General features: G+C 37.0%; 1 protein-coding gene across 2 annotated transcripts; it reads right to left on the bottom strand.

Annotated features, from left to right (window-relative positions):
• Positions 1–534: 534 nt before the first annotated feature.
• Positions 535–16,893, bottom strand: LOC117409636 (phosphatidylinositol 4-kinase type 2-beta-like). Of its 2 annotated transcripts, XR_004545532.3 has the most exons (11): positions 16,390–16,893; positions 12,806–12,963; positions 11,846–12,046; positions 9,389–9,520; positions 8,773–8,926; positions 7,245–7,312; positions 6,243–6,342; positions 5,640–5,773; positions 4,780–4,839; positions 1,652–1,752; positions 856–947 (listed from the first exon to the last, which is right to left on the bottom strand). XR_004545532.3 is itself a non-coding variant. In XM_034015939.3 (10 exons), the coding sequence occupies exons 1-10, from the start codon at positions 16,703–16,705 to the stop codon at positions 774–776; spliced, it is 1,497 nt and encodes a 498-aa protein (XP_033871830.2). In that variant the 5' UTR covers positions 16,706–16,892; the 3' UTR covers positions 535–773. The 2 variants fall into 2 exon arrangements, 1 of the variants encoding a protein (XP_033871830.2); XM_034015939.3 differs by lacking the exon at positions 1,652–1,752 and having other exon boundaries at positions 535–947; positions 16,390–16,892.
• Positions 16,894–20,283: the final 3,390 nt, after the last annotated feature.

The raw sequence follows: 20,283 nt of genomic DNA, 5'->3' as shown, positions 1-20,283 counted from the left end.
TACACAACAATGGGGACATTTCACAGAAAATCATGAAATCTGTGAAAAATAAATAAATACAGCCTTATCTATAAGTATTTGGTCTTTATTCACTGGAATATAAGGTCACAGGTCAAAATGAAGGGTATAAGTTTTCAAAAAAACAAATATATGAAGTGGATATCTTAAATGTTATGAAGCTATTGAAACAAACTGGTGTTGGTAGCTTAGCTTTTAAATTTATTTATTTGATTTTTTTTTTTTTTAATGTTTTACGGTAAACTAAAGCCACGTCAGGAAACATGTGAAAACAATCACTTAAAACTGATTCCTTATATTTAGTTTATTTTTTACAATCAAAAGATTTCTTCAAAATGTATATTAAGAACCAAAGTTGGTAAAACGGGTTCACAGGTAAGGGTGTATAAATGACATGAAAATCACCCGTTGTAATAAGAATCTCTGTAGTACTTCAATACATATCATCATACATTTGTTGTATAGTGCAGTACTGTTATGCACATATTATATATATATATATATATATATATATATATATATATATATATATATATTTAGAGAAAACACCTGTAAACTTGCAATTACATTTAAAAAAATGTAGCAAATATTCAAGTTAACATTTGCTTTATTATTATTATATTTTGGCAATTGTTTACTTTCGCCGTCTCAAACACACAGATTCTCTTGTCGTAGTCCACTCGGCTTCAATCTCCATGTCTGTCCAGTGAATAAGCTTGTCCCGGCACAGCTCCTGGAAGGGTCTGCAGGGAGGTCTACCAAGAGGAGAAGAAGGGCCTCTTGCAGTGGAAAGTCTGTGTGAAGGCATTGCCGACATTGACTATACGGCCCTGGCTTCCACTGCGGCTCCTCTCCACTACCACACGGGGCATCTGAACCAGTTGAATGGGGCTCTTCCCATCTTTTAAAGCTTGAGTGAGATTTAAAATCTAGATTGAGAGAAAACAAATAGATAAAATTGAGACATCATGTAGGCAGCAGTACTGTACAGCTCTGGCCAAAGGTTTTGCATCACCCTATAGAATGAACAAACTTTGCTTCATAAAATCAAATGAATAATGTTATAGGTTAAGATATTGAATTACATACCTCTTTGTAGTTTTCTATATACTTAACAAAACACTGACGCATTGAAAATTTTGATATTTCTAAATCTAACATGAAATGCTGTAATGTACGACTACTATTTTTTCCGGTAGACCTTTGCAAAATAATTGTGTAGTTGCTTTGATTACAAGATCTAAATTATGTTCATATGGTTATTTTATTTTTTTAATTAATGTCTCAATCCTAAAATTCTAGGAGATGGAAAACTTTTGGCCATTGCTGTATATACAGAGGCCACACTTTTGACATATATAATATCTAGAGAATAGCTTATTCAATTGTGATGAAATTTACTAGGGCCATCCATCAGAACAAGTTATCAAATCATAATCTGGAGGTATATGGAGGCAATCTGTCTGCAAGTCGAACGTATTTTACATCTAGAGAATCTTGTCTGACAATTGTGTGTTCTCCATTCTATTTTATTATTTTTTGCACTTAAAGAATTCTAGCAAAAATCTGCTTCTGTAATTCACACCCCCTCTCCACAACCAGGCGTTAAACTGAAAATCTTACAGCTGCACACCTCAAACTACCACACTGCAGAAATTCAAATGTTCTCATCTTTTCCAAAGCAGATCAAGTGATTGATGTTTGGAATCGTTAGCAAGCAGGTTGAATAATAATCTACATAGAAACAATGGGGAATGATAGAAAACACACAAAAAGACAATCAATCAACTGAGAATGAATTAAATATTTTTACTAGAGGGGAATCAGCTTCAAGAAGACCTACAACAACTGCATTTATTTGTATTGTTACATAAATTGAAATGCAAATAAGCCTTCTTGTAAATGCTAAATATACTGGAATATTGGACACATAGCAAATTATGGACTGAGTAAAGCTTTTCCATTGTGCAACACAACCAGTTATTTTCTTTCCCGGTACAGTTACAATCTTAAGGCTTTGATTCTGGAAATCGTGGTTCTAAATTAAATGAAAACATGTGTCGATTTTAAAACAAAGGGGAAATGAAATGCAAAGTGATACGGCAGGGTCAGTTAGAATGTTTTGAAGAGCTGATGCACAAGTATAATAATAATAAAAAAATGCGACATTATATAGGCAAACATATAAAACCTAGGAATACAAGGTCATATTCTAATGATAGTCTTGACATATTCATTGCTGCCTGTCAACAATGAAATCAGAGGAACATAGTAAATTATAAAATAGCATTCAGGACACTAAACAACCACCACCATTATACATAAAGGCTAAATAGGAAAAAAGAATGATGCTGTAATTTCTAATGAACAATGGGAAGGCATTCGAACAGAGTTCCAAATCTCCCCTTCGAGTTCATCGAAAGTAAAGATAGATACATCTTGGGCATTCTCTTAGTGACCAGTAAGAAAGCTATTGCAAGAAAATGACTTGTTCCGAAACCTCCAACATATGATCAAATGGATTGATATACTAAACAAAATCTATGCAATGGAAAAATTTGAGGTCTCATTTTATACAATAAAAAATATTTATTTTCAATTTATTTTTATATATTTTTTCTTTTCTTTCTCAATTTTGCTGGCACAATGTAAATAGTTATATTGCTTTATAATTTTAAAAAAAGGAAGAGGTTTATGTGTAGACATTATTATTATTATTATTTATTTCTTAGCAGATGCCCTTATCCGGGGCGACTTACAATTGTTACAAGATATCACATTATTTTTACATACAATTACCCATTTATACAGTTGGGTTTTTACTGGAGCAATCTAGGTAAAAGTACCTTGCTCAAGGGTACTGGAGCAGTGTCCCCCACCTGGGACTGAACCCACGACCCTCCGGTCAAGAGTCCAGAGCCCTAACCTCTACTCCACACTGCTGCCACACAAGACATCTTATGTAATGTTATGTATATCTTTTTCTTGTGTTAAATAAAACGTTATAAAATATTAAAGCAGGGTAAACCAGCAGACCTAAAACCATGTCTAAATATTTAGTATTTGTTTATGGTAATGTTGATTTTCCTCCTCTTCCTCCTCCTCACGAAACGTGGTATTTCATCAATTACAGAATCACTATCCATGTTCATTTAAAAACATTAAAATGCAACATGCAAGTACAGTAGATGCAGACAGGTGCCCTGTAGTGTACTTCCCATGACATAGCATGTGACAGCTATACAAGGCTATTAGTCAAATTAAAGGCATCTGTAAACCTCACAACTCTCAACTATACTGGACTATATGGCACCCAATTGTACCAGTACTTGCATCAGCTTGTTTATTCATGTTTTTTGTAATTGCCTTTATTTGAAATCTCTCTCACCCATTTATCGTACTTACTATGTGCTCTTACTGGACTTTACTTATATAAGCATTTTTTTCTTCTTCTGTAAGTGAACTGCTCAGTCAAACTCTCCCTTATATGTAATCATCTAATGTATTCCTTATCTCGCTCTTATTTGAATTTGATATTTATTTGCCACTGATTTTATTGTACTTTATAACTGCTGTTATCTGTAATGCGATACTCTGCAGTGTGATATTCTGCAATGAGATGCCTTCTAATATATGGGCAGATGTTATGACAAATGGGTCATTAGTCATTCTTTGTAATTATGAAACATGGTCAAGAGAATCATATATGGCTAAAAAAAAACAACAAAAAAAACAATGCACCATTGAATCGCAATATGAAATCAACATGGGGGGGGCGGTCTGAGCTTCTAAGCTTTCAAACGATACCATCCCTTTCAGTCTAGCTGCCACAATGACGGAACATAGACTCATAACGAAACCTAAGCTCTGTCACATGAGAGGCTTAACTTCAGACACATTGAATATGTCTTTTGAAAGTCCCGAGTCTGTACTTTTAAACAAGCTAGGTAGGTGGCTTTTACGGTGCCCGAGTAATATGTGCGTAACCTTCGGTGCACTGGTGCCACAAAATGAATGGGGCTGAGTTAAGAGTTAAAGCGAATGGGGGCTCCCGAGTGGCGCATCCAGTAAAAGCACTCGCTAGAGTGCAGGATGCGCTCTATAGCCTGGACGTCGCCGGTTCGAGTCCAGGCTATTCCACAGCCGATCGTGGACAGGAGCTCCTAGGGGGCGGCGCTCAATTGGCCGAGCTTCGTCCGGGGGGAGGGAGGGTTAGGTCGGCCAGGGTGTCCTCGGCTCACCGCGCAGAGCTGCGTTGTCCTCCGACACCGTAGCTCTGAGGCGGCTGCACGGTGAGTCTGCAGAGCGTAAAGAAGCGGGTGGCTGACGGCACACGCTTCGGAGGACAGCGTGTGTTCATCCTCGCCCCTCCCGAGTCAGTGCAGGGGTGGTAGCGGTGAGCTGAGCCTAAAAATAATTGGGCATTTCAAATTGTGGAGAAAATAATAAAAACTATAAAAAAAAAAAAAAAAGAGTTAAAGCGAAAATCACCTCTTGCAAAACAACACTTAAATAGACTTAATATCGTATTTGTTTTTCAAAACTAGAGATTGTTGTAGCGTTTCAGGCATTCTAAATTGGGTGAAAAATACAGTAGCTTGGTGTCTTAAAATATCTCTGCGGGATTTTCCTGCATTGAAAGTTGCAGATACGCGGGAGCAACTTAGAAAATGTGCGATTCCCGCGATCCCACGCTGAAATTCAAACCCTGCTATAGGTAGTGGTTTACTCTCAAACTCTCAATGGGCAATACAGACTTACCTGTCCTCTCATTACTGACATCTGTTTTTCAAATATAGCTTTGTCAAACCCTTTGTCCGCCTGAAATAAACAAACAATGTTATTCATCATTTGTATTGTATACATTTACCTACATAAAAACAAGGTTTGTTAGCGATATAAAAGTACATCACCCCTGCCTAGCATTAAATGCCATATAACAAAACGTGTTGCTGGGTGGGTTCCAATAGTTTTCAATGGACATCAGTCTTGCATGCAAGTAGTCTATCGGGAAAATCACATATAGCACGATGCATATCGTATCATGACCTACATGTGATATGTATTGTACCGTAACAGAGTATCATCTAGATGTTAATGGGTGTAGAGGTTGCGCGACTTGACTGGGTTAATAAAGAAGTAACCCTGGCCCAGATCTCCAATAACCTCTATGTTAATTCTGACTGGCAGTGTCCGAATGCATTACCGGAGATTTATTACAGGACATCATGTCAAATCAGATCTTCATCTGCTGCAAGTCTTACAAATAAGTTGGTATCAAAAAATTACCTCAGTAAAAAGAAAATAGGAAGCCTTACATTTCTAATCTGATATGTTGAAAAAAAGATTTATTATAATATACAGTACACATGACTAGAAAACTTGTGTGTCATGTTTTGGGGGGGGGGGGATGCGGTTATACCAGTACCTCATGCATTTGTACCAAGGAGGGTCCATACCAAATTTCAGATAATTATGCAGAGACTACAGTATTAACTGGAACACATCAAAACACTTAATCCTTTTTGTTCCTTTGTGTGACAGGAACATCTCCAGTTAAACATGTACTTATAGTTTATTTTATATGTTTCATTAGAAGTTGAAAGCCACCAGCAACCAACCTTAAACATCTCATATAGGTCCTCGCTAAGGTCCTGCACAAAATTCATGTCTGAGATACGGGATAGAACCAAATCTCTGGTTTCCTGAGAAAAGGGAACTTTAGCCTGTGGAAGCCATGCCCAGTGAAACGGATCTGGAAGAACATAAACAAGTGAACAGTGTTGCAAAAATATTATTTAAAGATGGACTACCACTGATTAACATATTGGTAACGGTCCAAACTATTGTCTTTAAAAGATTAACAAAACCCTATTGTACATGCAACAGACTGGAATTGACTAACAAACACATAATCAGAATATCAGTGCTTTTAGTTCATAGTAATTGCTTTTGATAGACTTCTAAATGTTATGTGTTTTGGAAATAATGACAGTACAGTCCAACAAACTAAAGAATACTAATCTTACATAAAGGCTTACTCTGTATTACAAATGTATATTCATTTGGAACAATTACGTAATATTAGCAACAAAACTGTATTATTTACTTCCCTCCCCAAAAATTGCCATTCGTTCTTCACAACTCTGGATTACTACAACGCAGTATATACATTATTATCTGATGCATGTCATGTCACTGGGGTGTAGTGCAATAAGACTTACAGGCTCTCCACTCATCTGGATGCTTAAAGGGAAATGCCAGCCCATTGTCTATCGCAGCTATTTTGATGGCTGGGTCTTTGTTCACTGCCCACTCGGTGTCCTAAAAAAAAAAGAAGAAAAAAAAAAAATGGCAAAAAAATCCTGGATTGCCTTGGTATTTGACCTTATCTGTATGGCAGCTTGTTAAATCCCTCTAGACAGGATTCTAATGGTTAAACAGTTACTATATTAACCAGAAAGAGCAGCAAGAGAGGTGTTATTTTAAACAACTGAACAATCAAAAACATAGTATTTCCTACTTAAGTGTGAGTCCTAGTGTAGTCCCTAAAACAAAGCATTTGAGCACTATCAGTGATTACATAATAATTTACAGTACTGTAAGTGACAACTTTATTTATAATGATCACAATCTTACACAGTATTACGGGGGTTAGTGGTAAAAAAACAACAGAAAACAAAGCATACCTAGTAAAGGGTGCAGCACCTTTAGCATGCAGTGCTTATATAAATACCCCTACAAAGACAAAGCAAGTACCTTAAATGGTGTCAGGTATGAGGATTTGACGGTGTACTTGTAAAATGTATTCATAACAAAAAACACTACATGGAGCAGACGCCCTCTGATTGGCTGAAAGATCCTCAGCAGTCTTTAATACACAACACGTAAACATATGGAGTTGTGAAACCCAGGCCTGTGTTTCTAAGCCTGGCATGCAGAGCAATCAACACCAATACAGAAGAAGCTGTCACATTTACATCTTGTTAGAATTTCAGATAACGTAAACTCTCAGAAACGGTGCGTTCCACCCCCCCAAACTATATACTGCATTGAACAAGTAAGTCACAATAACAGATCATTTTCTGTTTGGTGTTGTGCAATTGGTACAGTATTACAGAGCATAGAGTAGGTTGAATGTGTAAAAAACTAATTATGGATACAAACCATTATCAGTGTGTTAAAGTTATCTTGTGATAAAGAAACAAAGTATTTTTACCATTTACCTTTTCAGAGGCTTTGGGCTTGTCCTCTGGTTTCTCATACTTCACTAACCAGTTGTCACTGCCTCGGTCTAGAAACATATAAGATATGAACAGCAAGTTAAAACAAAAATAATAAAAATATACAAATGATATCAAGGTATTATTCCTTTAACCTGAACACTGAATATATTTACCGGGTAAAGTCTAGTTTAGACTTGATAATGGTCAGCATAGCAACAGGCTCTTCCTTCAGCAGATATAGTATGCTGTTTTCTGTAACAACGGTGTGTATGCACTGATGGAAATAAGACTGTAGCAGTTTCACCCATTGCAGATTTCACTGCAAGCTTGATTTGCCACAGTGCAAAGGTAACAAGCTCAGATGCATCTTATTGAATTCATATTAGAAAATGGATCCGGGATTTCCTTTAACCTGATTGGTCAATATGAGGGCTTAACTCTGATATCTTTCAAACCATGTTTAATCACCATTTCAAATCAATCTGCCCGAAAATAGGTAGTTACATATTCATGTATTTGACCTTTTTTCTGCTTGATGAAAGATAATCTGTTCTTGTACACATCCTCTTAATGTTGTCTGTCAATGTAGACTAATTCTGCTTCCTCACTGCCCTATCTATCTATTTAAATTTAGTATAGCAAATCAAGTATTTAAAAAAAAAAAAAAGAAGGAGGAGAGAACAGTATTTGCTTTCACAATAGCAACTAGTCTCCGGTTTGAACGAGTTGAAGAAATCAAACAGGATGCAGTCTGGTTACTTTCAGCAACTTCAGCATTTCACAGTAAACAGCATCCGTATCCATTTCTTAATAGCAATATAACCATCATAAGAGGGATTTATCGTCCGGTATGGCCCGTCTCAACATAAGGCAGGCCTTACCAGATGATAAAGCCCTCTTTGGGTTCTATTGCTTAAGTAAAACCAGGAACAGATCAAACTGCTATGCAATGGGAGTCCTGGTACGGCAGATTTGAAAACGTTCTTACACACCCGCAACAGTGCTGAAATGGATACCTTTTATTGGACCAACATAGAAATAGCGGATGAGTGTTCATAGAGTACTGCAATTACTCCACGAATGAGGACAGATTGGCTGTTTATGGCTATCCTCAATAGAAATAACCACAGCTCTGTATGAAATGTACAGTACATGCAATAGTCTGTTGATGTTGTTTGGAAAGTAAGTATATTTACTGCAAGCTGAATTCAGATAATTACTTTCCATAAAATCAAGCCTTCTATTGCTTAGCAACGCTGTGTAATTTGGAACAGTGCGATTCACCTGGTTAATCTGTCATTGGATTTTAATGAATTAAAAATGAGACTCAGTATGAAAAATATTCCCTCAGGACCATCGAATATGAAAACGTTTTTCAAATGCTATCTCAACGCTTCTTGTATAATTAGAAACTAAAAATAAATAATAAATAAATAAAATGTCCCTGAAGCTTGTCAGTGCGAGCCTGTTCTATCCCATGGAAGAGTCTCACAAATAAACTATATGCTTATTCAGAAAGTTAGCTTACCAGTGTTCCTAATGACATAATCCAAGACCACCAGTCGCTCAAACCGAGACTGTAGTTGTTTCCTGGTGTTCTCTGGAAGGGGTTCAGTCTCAAACTTCCTTAACCAGAAATCTGCTTCCTTATAGCCTTCAACAAAGAGCTGGAAAGAGCCAACCTATAGGCCCATGGAGAGTAAACATGAATTCTGGAAACGCAGGTAGGGCACTTATTTTGCTCAGAACTCCCATCAAGACCAAATAATCTATAAAAATAGATCTGAATAAATCTTAATATTATTATTACTATTATTTATTTCTTAGCAAGACGCCCTTATCCAGGGAGACTTACAATTGTTACAAGATATCACATTATTTTTACATGCAATTACATTATTTTCTACAGATTATTTTTACATACAATTACCCATCTATACAGTTGGGTTTTTACTGGAGCAATCTAGGTAAAGTACCTTGCTCAAGGGTACAGCAGAAGTATCCCCCACCTGGGATTGAACCCACGACCCTGCGGTCAAGAGTCCAGAGCCCTAACCACTACTCCACACTGCTGCCCTAATATGAAAGTAAGAACATCTCAAAGTGTCAATAATCACATGCTTATAGTCTGTATAACACTATACCTTAGGAGGCAATCCAACCCGATGAAATCTTCGACCAACCTGGGGCACTTTCTCCAAAGCATATTTCTTCCCTCGTGATTTCGCACGATCTATTGCACTGTAGTGAAATGTTTCACTAACCAGGAACACCACCTAAAAATGGAACTGAAAGAAATTATTTTGTGTCCAATATTTTAAAGGCAAATCAAGATTAACCGTCAAATAATAATAATGGTGCACACATGGGATACATTTTGCATAAACTATTCAACCGAACACAGACTTTCCAGTTTCAACTTAAGAGCCAGTATCATGTAACAATACCTTAAGATGTATTAGACCTGGCTCAATTGATTCCCATCTTCCCGGATCATTTGAAATAACCAGCAGTATCTTTCGCATTATGAACTGCTTCATGCAACTCTGATCTACCCCAAAACTTGGTATTGTTTTCATTTCCGTCTGCAGTCACAAGTTTCCAGTCAGGTGCACTTCATCTGTAAATGCACTTATTATTCTCACTCGAGGCCCCCCCCCCCACCCCCCCGAGCTAAAATTAGCTGCTCGAGTTGCTATGATACGATCTGCTTGCCTTCCTACAGCAATGGTAATTGTATACAGTAAATTAAATACTCTACCAAGACCACTCTGGTTGTGAGCCGAGGTCAGAACCAGTGTTCGGTTGTCATCTTGTGCCCTTGTCCTAACCAAAAGCCTGGTCATTCCGGCATTTAACACTACTGTAACCACAGATTATAAAAAAGCACCTTTTAAATAATCTTCAAATGTTTATTACAAACATGATTATGAATTTATATCGTTATTAGTCATTTATCGCTCAAGTTACCAAACAAGGAGGTGGGTCTCTCCGAAGCAGGAAAATGAGAGAACGGCAAAACACAGCACAAACATTTTTTCAGGCAAGTTAAGATTGTTTGTAACTGAAAACCAACACCAAGAAGTTTAAACTGTGATACTGGATCTTTACATTTTACTTTTTTTTTTTTTTTTTTTTTTTTTTTTAAACATTTAGTTCTGAGTGGGCAGCAATGCAAAAATAACTGCTTTTTTTAAATTTCCTGCTTGTGTTAATTCTCAAAATCAGTGTGGATGGTACTTACTGTATTACAGCTGTGGATTTTAAATGGTAAATGGTAAACCATGGTTCTGAATATAGTGGTAAACCATGGTTCTGAATATAGTTTTTAGTTGGTCAGTTGACTCCTACATAGCATTTATAGCCCGTTCATACCCCGCTGGCTTTTTTTTTCTTTCAATACAGCTTACGCTATACAACGCTTTGCTGTTGAGATGGAGAATGAAGAAATTAAAGGTTTGCTTCTGGATAACACAAGCTGGAGTGGGGAGGGACGGACGGTGCTCAGTTTTCGAAGTTAAAATGATTAGTGTTATCATATATTTTGTATGTTTCAAGCATATTCTACCATAGCACTTCTCTTACACTGTCTTGTACACTAGATATTCAGTACATATTTAACTGAAGCAGTACAACCGCTATAGGTACCGCCCCAGTGCTTTGGATACTATACCCTCTCCATACACGGCAGTGGCACCATATAGAGTTGCGACGTATAGCGATTTGGTAGCGGATTTGAATACAACAACTTTTGTTTACGTAATATGCATTATACAAATCCAAAGATCCAATGTTTGCATGCGAGTGACATTTAATGTGCGATTTACAGTATTCATATATTGTCAAACGGTTTCTGTTAACAGTTAATGGCGTCTGACGAACCTTCTAAGATTTAAAACAATCTTCAAATCCCTGGCTAGTGAACGAACCTTCGAACACAGCTCTAAAAATATGTAAATATAGTAAACTAGGTTAGCAACACTAAAATCAAAAGATGAAAAAAATCATTAGATTTTTTGCCAGGGAGTTTGTCTTGAAATGCTTCAGTAAACTATCAACTTTTTTTTTTTTTTTTTTTTTTTTTCTAACTTTACTAGATTGCTGCATTTAAATGTCAGGTTCATGCATTAAGAAAGCAGTATCACTTATTGGCCAATTTACAAAAAAACGTAAATAATACCTTAAGTTTAAAAGATTAGTCTGTGCCTTGCCAGAGGCTCTCTTGGCAGCCATTTCTAGGTTTCTTTGTAACCAATAGAAGACCATCTTTTTCCACAGCTAGCCAATCAGAAGTGATAGGGTGGGACGTAAACACTTATTAAAATGTTTGTGCTTAGGTGCTAGACTTCCACAATTCAGTTTTCAGAAACTTGCGTGGCTCTCTACAAATAAATAAAACAATTTGTCCAATGGTCAAAGTATAATGGCAAAACTTGTCCTGGGCGGCGGACAATATGAACTGCACACCCCTGAACAGTATTAAGCCTTTAAGTATGGTCAATATGAAGGAAGTATGATAGAAAACAAACGGGTAACAAATTCAACAAGTTTTCTCCTTTCTAGATTTCTTCCCTTTCTTTAGGATGTAGTTCTTTCCTCACCTTAGTTTTGGGTACAATTCCCAGACCCAGCTTTTGGTCTACAAGGGAGGCAGCCGCTTCTGACAGGTAGCCTTGGTTAGGCACCAGACACCCTCTTCCAAAGAAACAGGGGCAGCAGGTCTTGTGGAAATATTTGGTCCATTTTGGGTTCAGATGCCCATAAGGCTCTTCAGATTTCGGTTTGAATACTCCAATAATATTCTAATTAAAACAAACAAAAGCAAATAAACAAACAGCAATAACATCTTACATCTGCATTTGGAACATTTGTGAGGGTGAAAAATTATTAAAAAAAAAAAAAGTTTAAAAAGTATGCAAGATTAAATAAACATTATTTACACTGGATGATGCAATTGTCACTTATTACAAGGTCACCAAGAGGACACTTTCTGTAGGTCATTAGTCACAATTGACACCAATGGGTTAAATAACCTCTTGGACGACAGCCATAAAACTCTCACTTTAATCCTGATCAGAGAAATGTACACTCTGGGAGGATTGGCAAGTCAGCCTCAAAGGGCTTTTCTTAAACAGAGTGGAATTGCAGTAAAACATACATCAAAGTAAAATACAGCATTTTTCACTAACTCACAAGATCACAATAGTAATTCAGCTTGTGCGCTGAAGCAGTTTAAAATGTTTTTCATTATGGCTTCCTGTTTATGAGAATACTGCAGACACTTTCACTTCCTGAGGGGTTACTTCCTGGTTACAAGAGGTTACTTCATTTACTGCTCCACGATCTGCAAATGACTTGAAATAACTCAATGCTTTTGCACAGCTTTTTGCCATTTTGAATGCCAGGAGCTGCCAGCAAAGAAAATAAAGTACAACCATGGAACATCACCGGCCGAAATGCGAGAAGCACATGCATTCCTTCTGACCAGGGGCCAGGGCCAGATTCAGCAAGACAGTCCTGTTATCTACACAGTGCAGTGCCTGCATATGCAACACACTCACCCCTTTGCAATCCTTAACAAAGTAGCTGCCGCTTGAACCCTGGGAAATCCTCTCAGGTAAAAAACCACTCTCAATAGCCTGCTCGGCTTTCTGGATGATCTCAGAAAACTCAGGGTCTTCTGGAAAGGAGTTAAGCTCTCCAGTGCCGCCGATGCTAGCTGCAGGGAGGAAACAGAGAATATATCAGACAGAATCGCATTAACCGAAAAAAGAGTGGAGCAGCTATTGATCCTAAAGTGAGCACAGATAGATGAAAGAAAAGAACTCTCCAGGCTAACAAACATAATCTGTTATGTAACTCCCACAGACACAGAAAATTAACTTTGAGGACACACGATGCATTTGTGATATGGGTTTTTTTTCCCCCTGTATGTTTTTCCTCGTGTGCATCAGTATATATAAAAAAAAAAAAAAAAAAAAGGAATGTGGTACAGGCATTAACCTTCCAACTTTACACAGAAAAAAACTACTCCAGACTGTAAAATAAGCAATTACTATGCAATTCCAGAACATGTCAAAGTCAATAGCCTTCTTTTCTTTGTGCTAATTGGACTGAGAAGTATTTCATTAAACAGAATAAGAAAACTCATAGAGCACCCATTATTGATTTATTTTGGGATGTTTCTACATCTGTAAGAAATGTAATATTTTTTTAAAATATTGTGACAGAGATCGAATGATTCTTGGTGATAGATCTCCCTCCCGACCTCCGAGGCAGCTGCATAAAGGCAACAGAATACCTGGACTAAATGGCACGACAGTTTATTCACAGGGTTAGGTGGAAGTCGGCCATCTAGAAAGGGGGCAAAGCTACAGTATATAAACTCAGTGACCCGGACGGGAAACGGCGTGGCATCCGCGGATTGAAGGAGCGGATGCGCTCGTTGACCAAGGGGTCATGGGTGACGTTTTAAAAAGGGGACGATGTGATCTGTTCCTTTGTGAATGGTTATATTAAAAGGACCAGAAGGAGAGCCTGTGTTGTGAAACGTGAGTTTTGTTTGTCATTAATAATACTGTTTGGAATTATTTGGACAGCTAACACGATCCGGAGCTGTCGCCAAAGGCCAGCACTAAACCCGGATCACCAGCACACTGTTAACCACTTTGCCACAGATACCCATATGGATTTTTTCATATTTATTGACACCTCTAAAAACTTTACTACATACAATAATACATTATTTTTACACCCCTGTTTTTCTCCCCAATTTACAATGTCAAAGGATGTCAAGTTGAATTCCCTTACTGTGTCCTACCCTTTACCTTCAGGGTCTCCTACAAATCTGCAGAACTGCCCAGACAGGTGAAGTATTTTAACTTGCAGTACAACAAGTATGAGGAACAAGGCTGGTTCTAACCTACACAGTATCCTATTTCAACTTACAGTACAGGTGCAGGAGTCTCACAGCTTGTGTTGTTTTTTGTATGTTTTTACAGAATTTTGAGAATACTGCATCACCTGTATGCTTTCTGTAAAATGTTAGAAGCATATCAAAAGCCCGCCTGGTTAAATGTGACGCTTCGAGGACTTTCAGCATACATATTAAAGGGTACGGACGTACAAAAATATATAAATAAAAAGAATGTATGGAATGACCCATTTTTAAGTGAATGTGAGGGTGAATTTTTAAATCGCTTGACAACACTATTAAATGCATTAAGAAATTGTCAGGATATGTTTCCTACAACCAGGAAACACTCAAGTGGGTATTCTTAGTTCACTCCCACTCCTGTCGCTGGACTAGCATTCAAGCTTGAATATGATTTTAGGCGATGCTATCCCATTAACACACCCATATACAACAAGACCCACTTCCTATTTTCAGAGTCCCCAAAAGGATTTGCAATGCAAGAACAGGAATGTTTTCAAAGTATAACAATTCAACATGCGCAGCAGATAGATGTAGAATCTATTTTAGAATGAATGAAGAGGTTTTGCGGACAGTAATATTATCTATGTTTAACTGCATTAACTTAATCATTCCACTTGCCTTATCAAAATTCAACAAACACTGTAAAAATGATACAGACTATAGGCTCCAGAGGAATGTCACTGTAGTTGCCTAAACCTTATTAACTTACCAAATTAAATTGCTGCCAAAATTATTCTAATGTCAATCATTTGAGACAATCGCACTAGCCAGGTGCCAGCAGCTTGTTTTCACCTAGCTATGAGTTTTTTAGATGTCATTAAAAGGTTGCATCTGTGGCTGTGATTTTGTGGCTACTCTTTATAGATGCTGTTGAACCTGCAAAGTCCCCTGCTTAAAAAGTCAAGCAAGCAGCCACCAGGAATGCCTCGACACACAAATCTGTGCATGCTTCCATACAGCACACAGTTCTAGAATGCAGCCAAGTTGAAAGGTCACAGTAGGATGTCATTTCTTTGGAATCTAGAATAAATACCTTGTAAAACACCTCATGATCAGATGGGCAGGCAGACAAACACCCTTACTGTACTGTGGATTACAGTGCCTTTGATCCATCAGCTACTGTACCTTAAACACATGTAGGGCTATAAAAAAACAGCTCCAGATTGTTGTAGTGAATGAATCCACACTTTGCATGGAAACTCAAACAGTGCCAAAAGTAGTGGATTGGTGCCGTGCCACCTGGAATTTACAAAAAATACTAGCCTATAATGCTCTGTTGCCAGAGAACTGTTCTGGTAACTTGAGCTTTAGTAACCCATCACACATTATTAATGCAAGTCCTTCCAGCAATACAAATGTACCTCGGATATAATGCAAAATAAAAGCAGATGTACATTTTGTAAAAATCTACAATGTACAATCAGAAAGTACAAGGAGGGATGAGAATTTAGAACGTATATATTTAGACACTGCACAGTTCCATAGTACTGCAATCTTTGTAATGCAAATTGGTTTCTGCAAAGCTATCCCAAGGGAACAGAGTCCAAGTTAAAAATAATATTTATTCAATTCCTAAAAAAAAACAAAAAAAAACAACATTTTTTCTATCACAGCAGTAAGAGTACTTGTTATTAGTCAAGAAAGGCATAGATTACACAAAGCAATGCAAGAACGTCCCGTTTCTGAAAGACAAGCGATGCAGTTATTGAAAATCATTTGATAGCATTTCCCCCACATAGTTACAGGGGACAAAGGGCATCACTATGGCTGCTTTCAAACCCTCCCTGTATGCTATTTGAACATAATAACACGTGACGTGGACAGCAGTAGACTTCAGAAAAATAAAACCCTGGATCTTAATCTAAAGTATTAAACCCTAAAGGTAAATACTTCAAGAACTCCCCAGGCGTGTTTCCTTTGTTTTGTTTGGTTTGGTTTTTTTACATAGATATATCTAACCAAACAAATGCACGGAATAGGTTTTTCAGGACACTGTGTCAATACTTCAGGGCAGTGTACAGTGTATCAGTACCTGAGTTACACATGCAAGTAAAACTGGATCGTTGTATGCTAGGTCAGAGAATGAACTGTTCCATTTAATAATATTCTGCGGAGGTTTCTTCCGGCAGAATAAACTATTACAATACAACTAGATTACGGTAATTGTTCTGTTACTGTGCAACTTTCTTCGCCTTCCAGCCCCCTCACCTGCAGTGATTACGTTTTCTTTATCTGACGATGAGGTAAGCCTGATCCGTCTCGCCCGCTTCCCTTTGCTCCACTTCGGCGATGAGGACCCCTCAAGTCCTGGCAGCAACAGCTCCTCCTCTCCGGAGCACTCTACATCCACCTCGGGGAGAGCGCTCTCTGCTGTCACGGGGACCCTCACCGCCCCTCCCGGATTCACTTTAATCGTATGACTAGTCCTATCGTAGTGCACCGACGGAAACACCTCCAAATCGCCCCCCTCTTCGGACCCAGGACTGTTCAGCGGGGTGCGCTCGCTTGGGTCATACTCTGCCATTGGGCCCCTTAGATGTTTTCGGTTAACTGTCACTTATTTGTTCTCTCACGCTCACGTCTCCATTGTTTCCGGCGCTTTTGATCAATCTCCCCGCTTCTGGTAACTTGAATTCTGGAGCACTCACACATCCACATCACCCAGCAGCCGCTTCCTCTCAAACTGAGCCTGCGTGCTCGAGGCTTTAATACACTAACCTACCTGGCAGAAATTTAAAGAGACAGTACATGATTTTTGCAACACTTTAAAATCGGCGGGTTCTTCTTTGTGTCACTTTTAAATCAATTAATCAAGCAATTGTTTGAGTGGGATGGGGATTTGAAAACATAGCAGACATGTGTATATGCAAAACTATGCATTTTTTTGGTCTTATTGTTTTATGGTACACATCAACATTCCCCTTAATGTTGCTTTATTTACCCTTTGTGAAAACAGCCTAATATTTGGTGGTTAATTGAATAAACCAAATTGTCATCAAAATTGTGTTTGCTGTTCAATCAATATAAAACTGACCGTTTTTTTGAGTTACCGGTGTTACATCATCAGAATGTGGTACACGTACCAAAACTTGACTCACGTAACATAAAAAAGTGATATGCTGTCACATTGAAAGTGGTACACTGTCAGATTTTGGTACAGGTGCAATCAATTGCGATCTGATGGGTGTTTTCCTTTTGTCAAACAGAGGTACATTTAACAAGACAAAATGAGAAGTCCATCGCAAAGTTGCAGAAGTAAAACAAAATGTACAAGACCCAATGTATTGCATATGATGAATAGTCACATACTATTTTCTTAATGGTGGAAAAATATGATAAATTACATTAAAAACGTGTAAAAGACAGGATAATATGATACATTCAATTAAAAATGTAAAAGACCAAAAACAACATAACGTACCAGATTTGAATGAGCGCATCCCTGCTTTTTTAGTGGAAGATCTTTAGGCGAGCAAGCGCAGTGCACTGCGTACCACTTTTTACCGCGTAACTGAAAATAACACAACACTTGTGCTGGTTTCTTTAGTGTTATGCATACAAAACGGCTTCATTAATAAAAAAAAAAAATAGACTTGACTATAGAAGTTATTTCAAACCTGTCAGAGCCGTAAACATGCAGTAATTAATGTGACACTGACATAAGATGAGTGAATAAATAATGACAAAAAAGTGAATTGTTTATAATAAAGTACTGTGTTTCATTAATACTGTATATTGTTGTACTTGTATAATTTTATTTTCGTTCATACCTTCATTTTGATCACATAAAGCTGGTGTAGTGTTATGTTCAGGTATGCGTTAAAAAATGGTACACAGCGCACTGCGCTTGCTCGCGCGTGTCTAAAGAATGCCTAAACAACTTCCGCTAACAAAGCACTGAAGTGCCCATTCCAATCTGGTACGTTATGCTGTTTTTGGTCTTTTACATCTTTATTAATTGAATTTATCATATTTTCCAATCTTTTACATCGTTGTTAAAGTAATTTATCATATTTTCCACCATTAAGAAAATAGTATGGTCTATAACATCTTTTTAAATGTGCTATATCATATTTTCCAGACATTTACATTATGACAACATACAGCTTTCTGACTTTACATGGGTCAAGTTTTGGTACCTGCACCACATTCTGATGATGTACCACTTTCTAACACTACACCGGTCTAGAATTGTTTCATGAATATCAAACAAACTTCATAGCAAATACACATCTACGTAACTCATCATTTATAGCCTAGAGTGAACTGAATGGAGCCCATAGTTATTCCCCACCTAACAATTTTACCCAGGTCACATCTTATATTTATTTATGTATTTATTTATTATCTTACCGGGTGCAATATATGAAGTGACAGAAGAATTTTATTGATGTATTTTATTTTCCCATAAAATATGAACTTTTTTATTTTAGCTGGATAACATTAACAGTAAGTAGCTATTTAAGCCATTGTATTTTTTTTAATAATGTTGTTTTTATAATTGTACAGTGCATTTTGGGAAGTTAAGCATAGATATATGGTTTTCACACATACATAAGGAATTAGAGCATGCACATGATTCCATATTAATTAAGAAAAGCTTTTTTCACACATTTAAAACTACTCGTTAATTGAGCTAAAACAGTAAACTCCAGTTCCATCAGGCTAAGGTAAAGATATCATATCAGTGAATCTACTTTGGAGCAATTCATGGTCACATTTTAATCAGATCGCTGAAAATGAAAATGTAAGGTTTCATTAAATAAATGAACAAATTGTACTGTACTAAGTTAAATCTGAGTAAACGTGTTTCATCTATCTCCTGATCTTGTTTGAGTCATGTAGCTAGTAATGATAAAATGTCTCATACAAAATCCAAATCTTATCATTGCACACATTTATCATTCCAGAAATACTGGATTGGTGTCCTCAGAGAAGAAATAGGTACAAGCTGAAATGTTACAGGGACAGACCAAACACGATTCTTATTGTAGTTTGTCTAAATACAAGAAATGTAACATGCATGCATGAATATTGCCACCATATGAAAAATATTGATATCTAAAATAGGATATTTTAATTATATACTGTATCTGTCAACTATAGCTGAAGTTTAAACATATACAGTACTATGCTACAAATATACCAATGTGTTTTTTTAATCATTTTAATTAAAAATAAAGTCTACTGCAGAATGGTTTCATGAATAACATTTCATGCTTAAGTAGTAAGTGACTCGATCAAACATACTGTGCAAGCAGTTGAAAATTTGGTGAGAATCACACATTTCCATGGGACAAATGTGTGACTCTATTCATAGCATTCTTATATGAAATGATAAGCTAATTCAAACCTATTATTCAAACCTTTCAATTCAACCCCACTAGGTATTTTGGACTCTTACTTTGTAAAACAACCGAAGCTTATTCATACTGAAATTATGCATTTAATAAATGAAATGTGATTACTGGAAGTGGATGACAAACTTCAACATGTTTTAGTAAATAACCACAGAGAAAACAGCAAAAGGTTTTTGAAAAGCTGTTCAGAATGCATTGTTCAGTCACCCATGACAATCAAGTTCCTCTTTGTTTACCTCACAGTGACCTTTGCTTTTTACGGATGAGTTTCGACACGTATTCATTCCCCGAGGTCAAGAGGACATCATTATTGTGTTAAATGCGAAAAACTTCACTGCGCCTTCCAAAAATAAAACAAAACGTTCCAGTGAATAAAATGTAAGTCATATAATTTTCTAAAAATTACAGCAAAACCTTGTGTTCAGTGCCTATTGTTTGATGGATTGTCAAGAACCCTAATTACTCTCATGAAGTCTACATCACCGGTTCAGAGTCTCATGCATTTACCAGCAGTATACTTCAAATAGTATACTTTAAATAGCCTACTGTGGATTATTTAAAATAAAAATGTAATTCTGCTGATTACAAAATAAGACAAATACAGAAAATTAACCAAGCAGTTTGTTAATATAATCACACCAGTATAGCAGCCTTGACCTGTATAGAATATGCCCTGTTTAAGATAATAATCATCTTTATAAAGCGCCTTTCATAGTGGACCACCATCACAAAGCACTTTACA

The sequence above is a fragment of the Acipenser ruthenus genome, chromosome 2 (genome assembly GCF_902713425.1).
Source record: "Acipenser ruthenus chromosome 2, fAciRut3.2 maternal haplotype, whole genome shotgun sequence".
In the NCBI taxonomy this organism is placed as follows: Eukaryota; Metazoa; Chordata; class Actinopteri; order Acipenseriformes; family Acipenseridae; genus Acipenser; species Acipenser ruthenus.
Note: the sequence above shows the minus strand (reverse complement) of the source record. Positions and strands in the feature narration are given on the sequence as shown.

Coding starts and splice junctions, on each gene's coding strand:
- LOC117409636 (XM_034015939.3), bottom strand. CDS start 16,705: ATGGCAGAGTATGACCCAAGCGAGCGCACCCCGCTGAACAGTCCTGGG. Junction 7,313..8,772: donor TTATGTCATTAGGAACACTG/GTAAGCTAACTT, acceptor ATATGTTTCTAG/ACCGAGGCAGTGACAACTGG. Junction 4,840..5,639: donor ACCTATATGAGATGTTTAAG/GTTGGTTGCTGG, acceptor TGTTTATTTCAG/GCGGACAAAGGGTTTGACAA.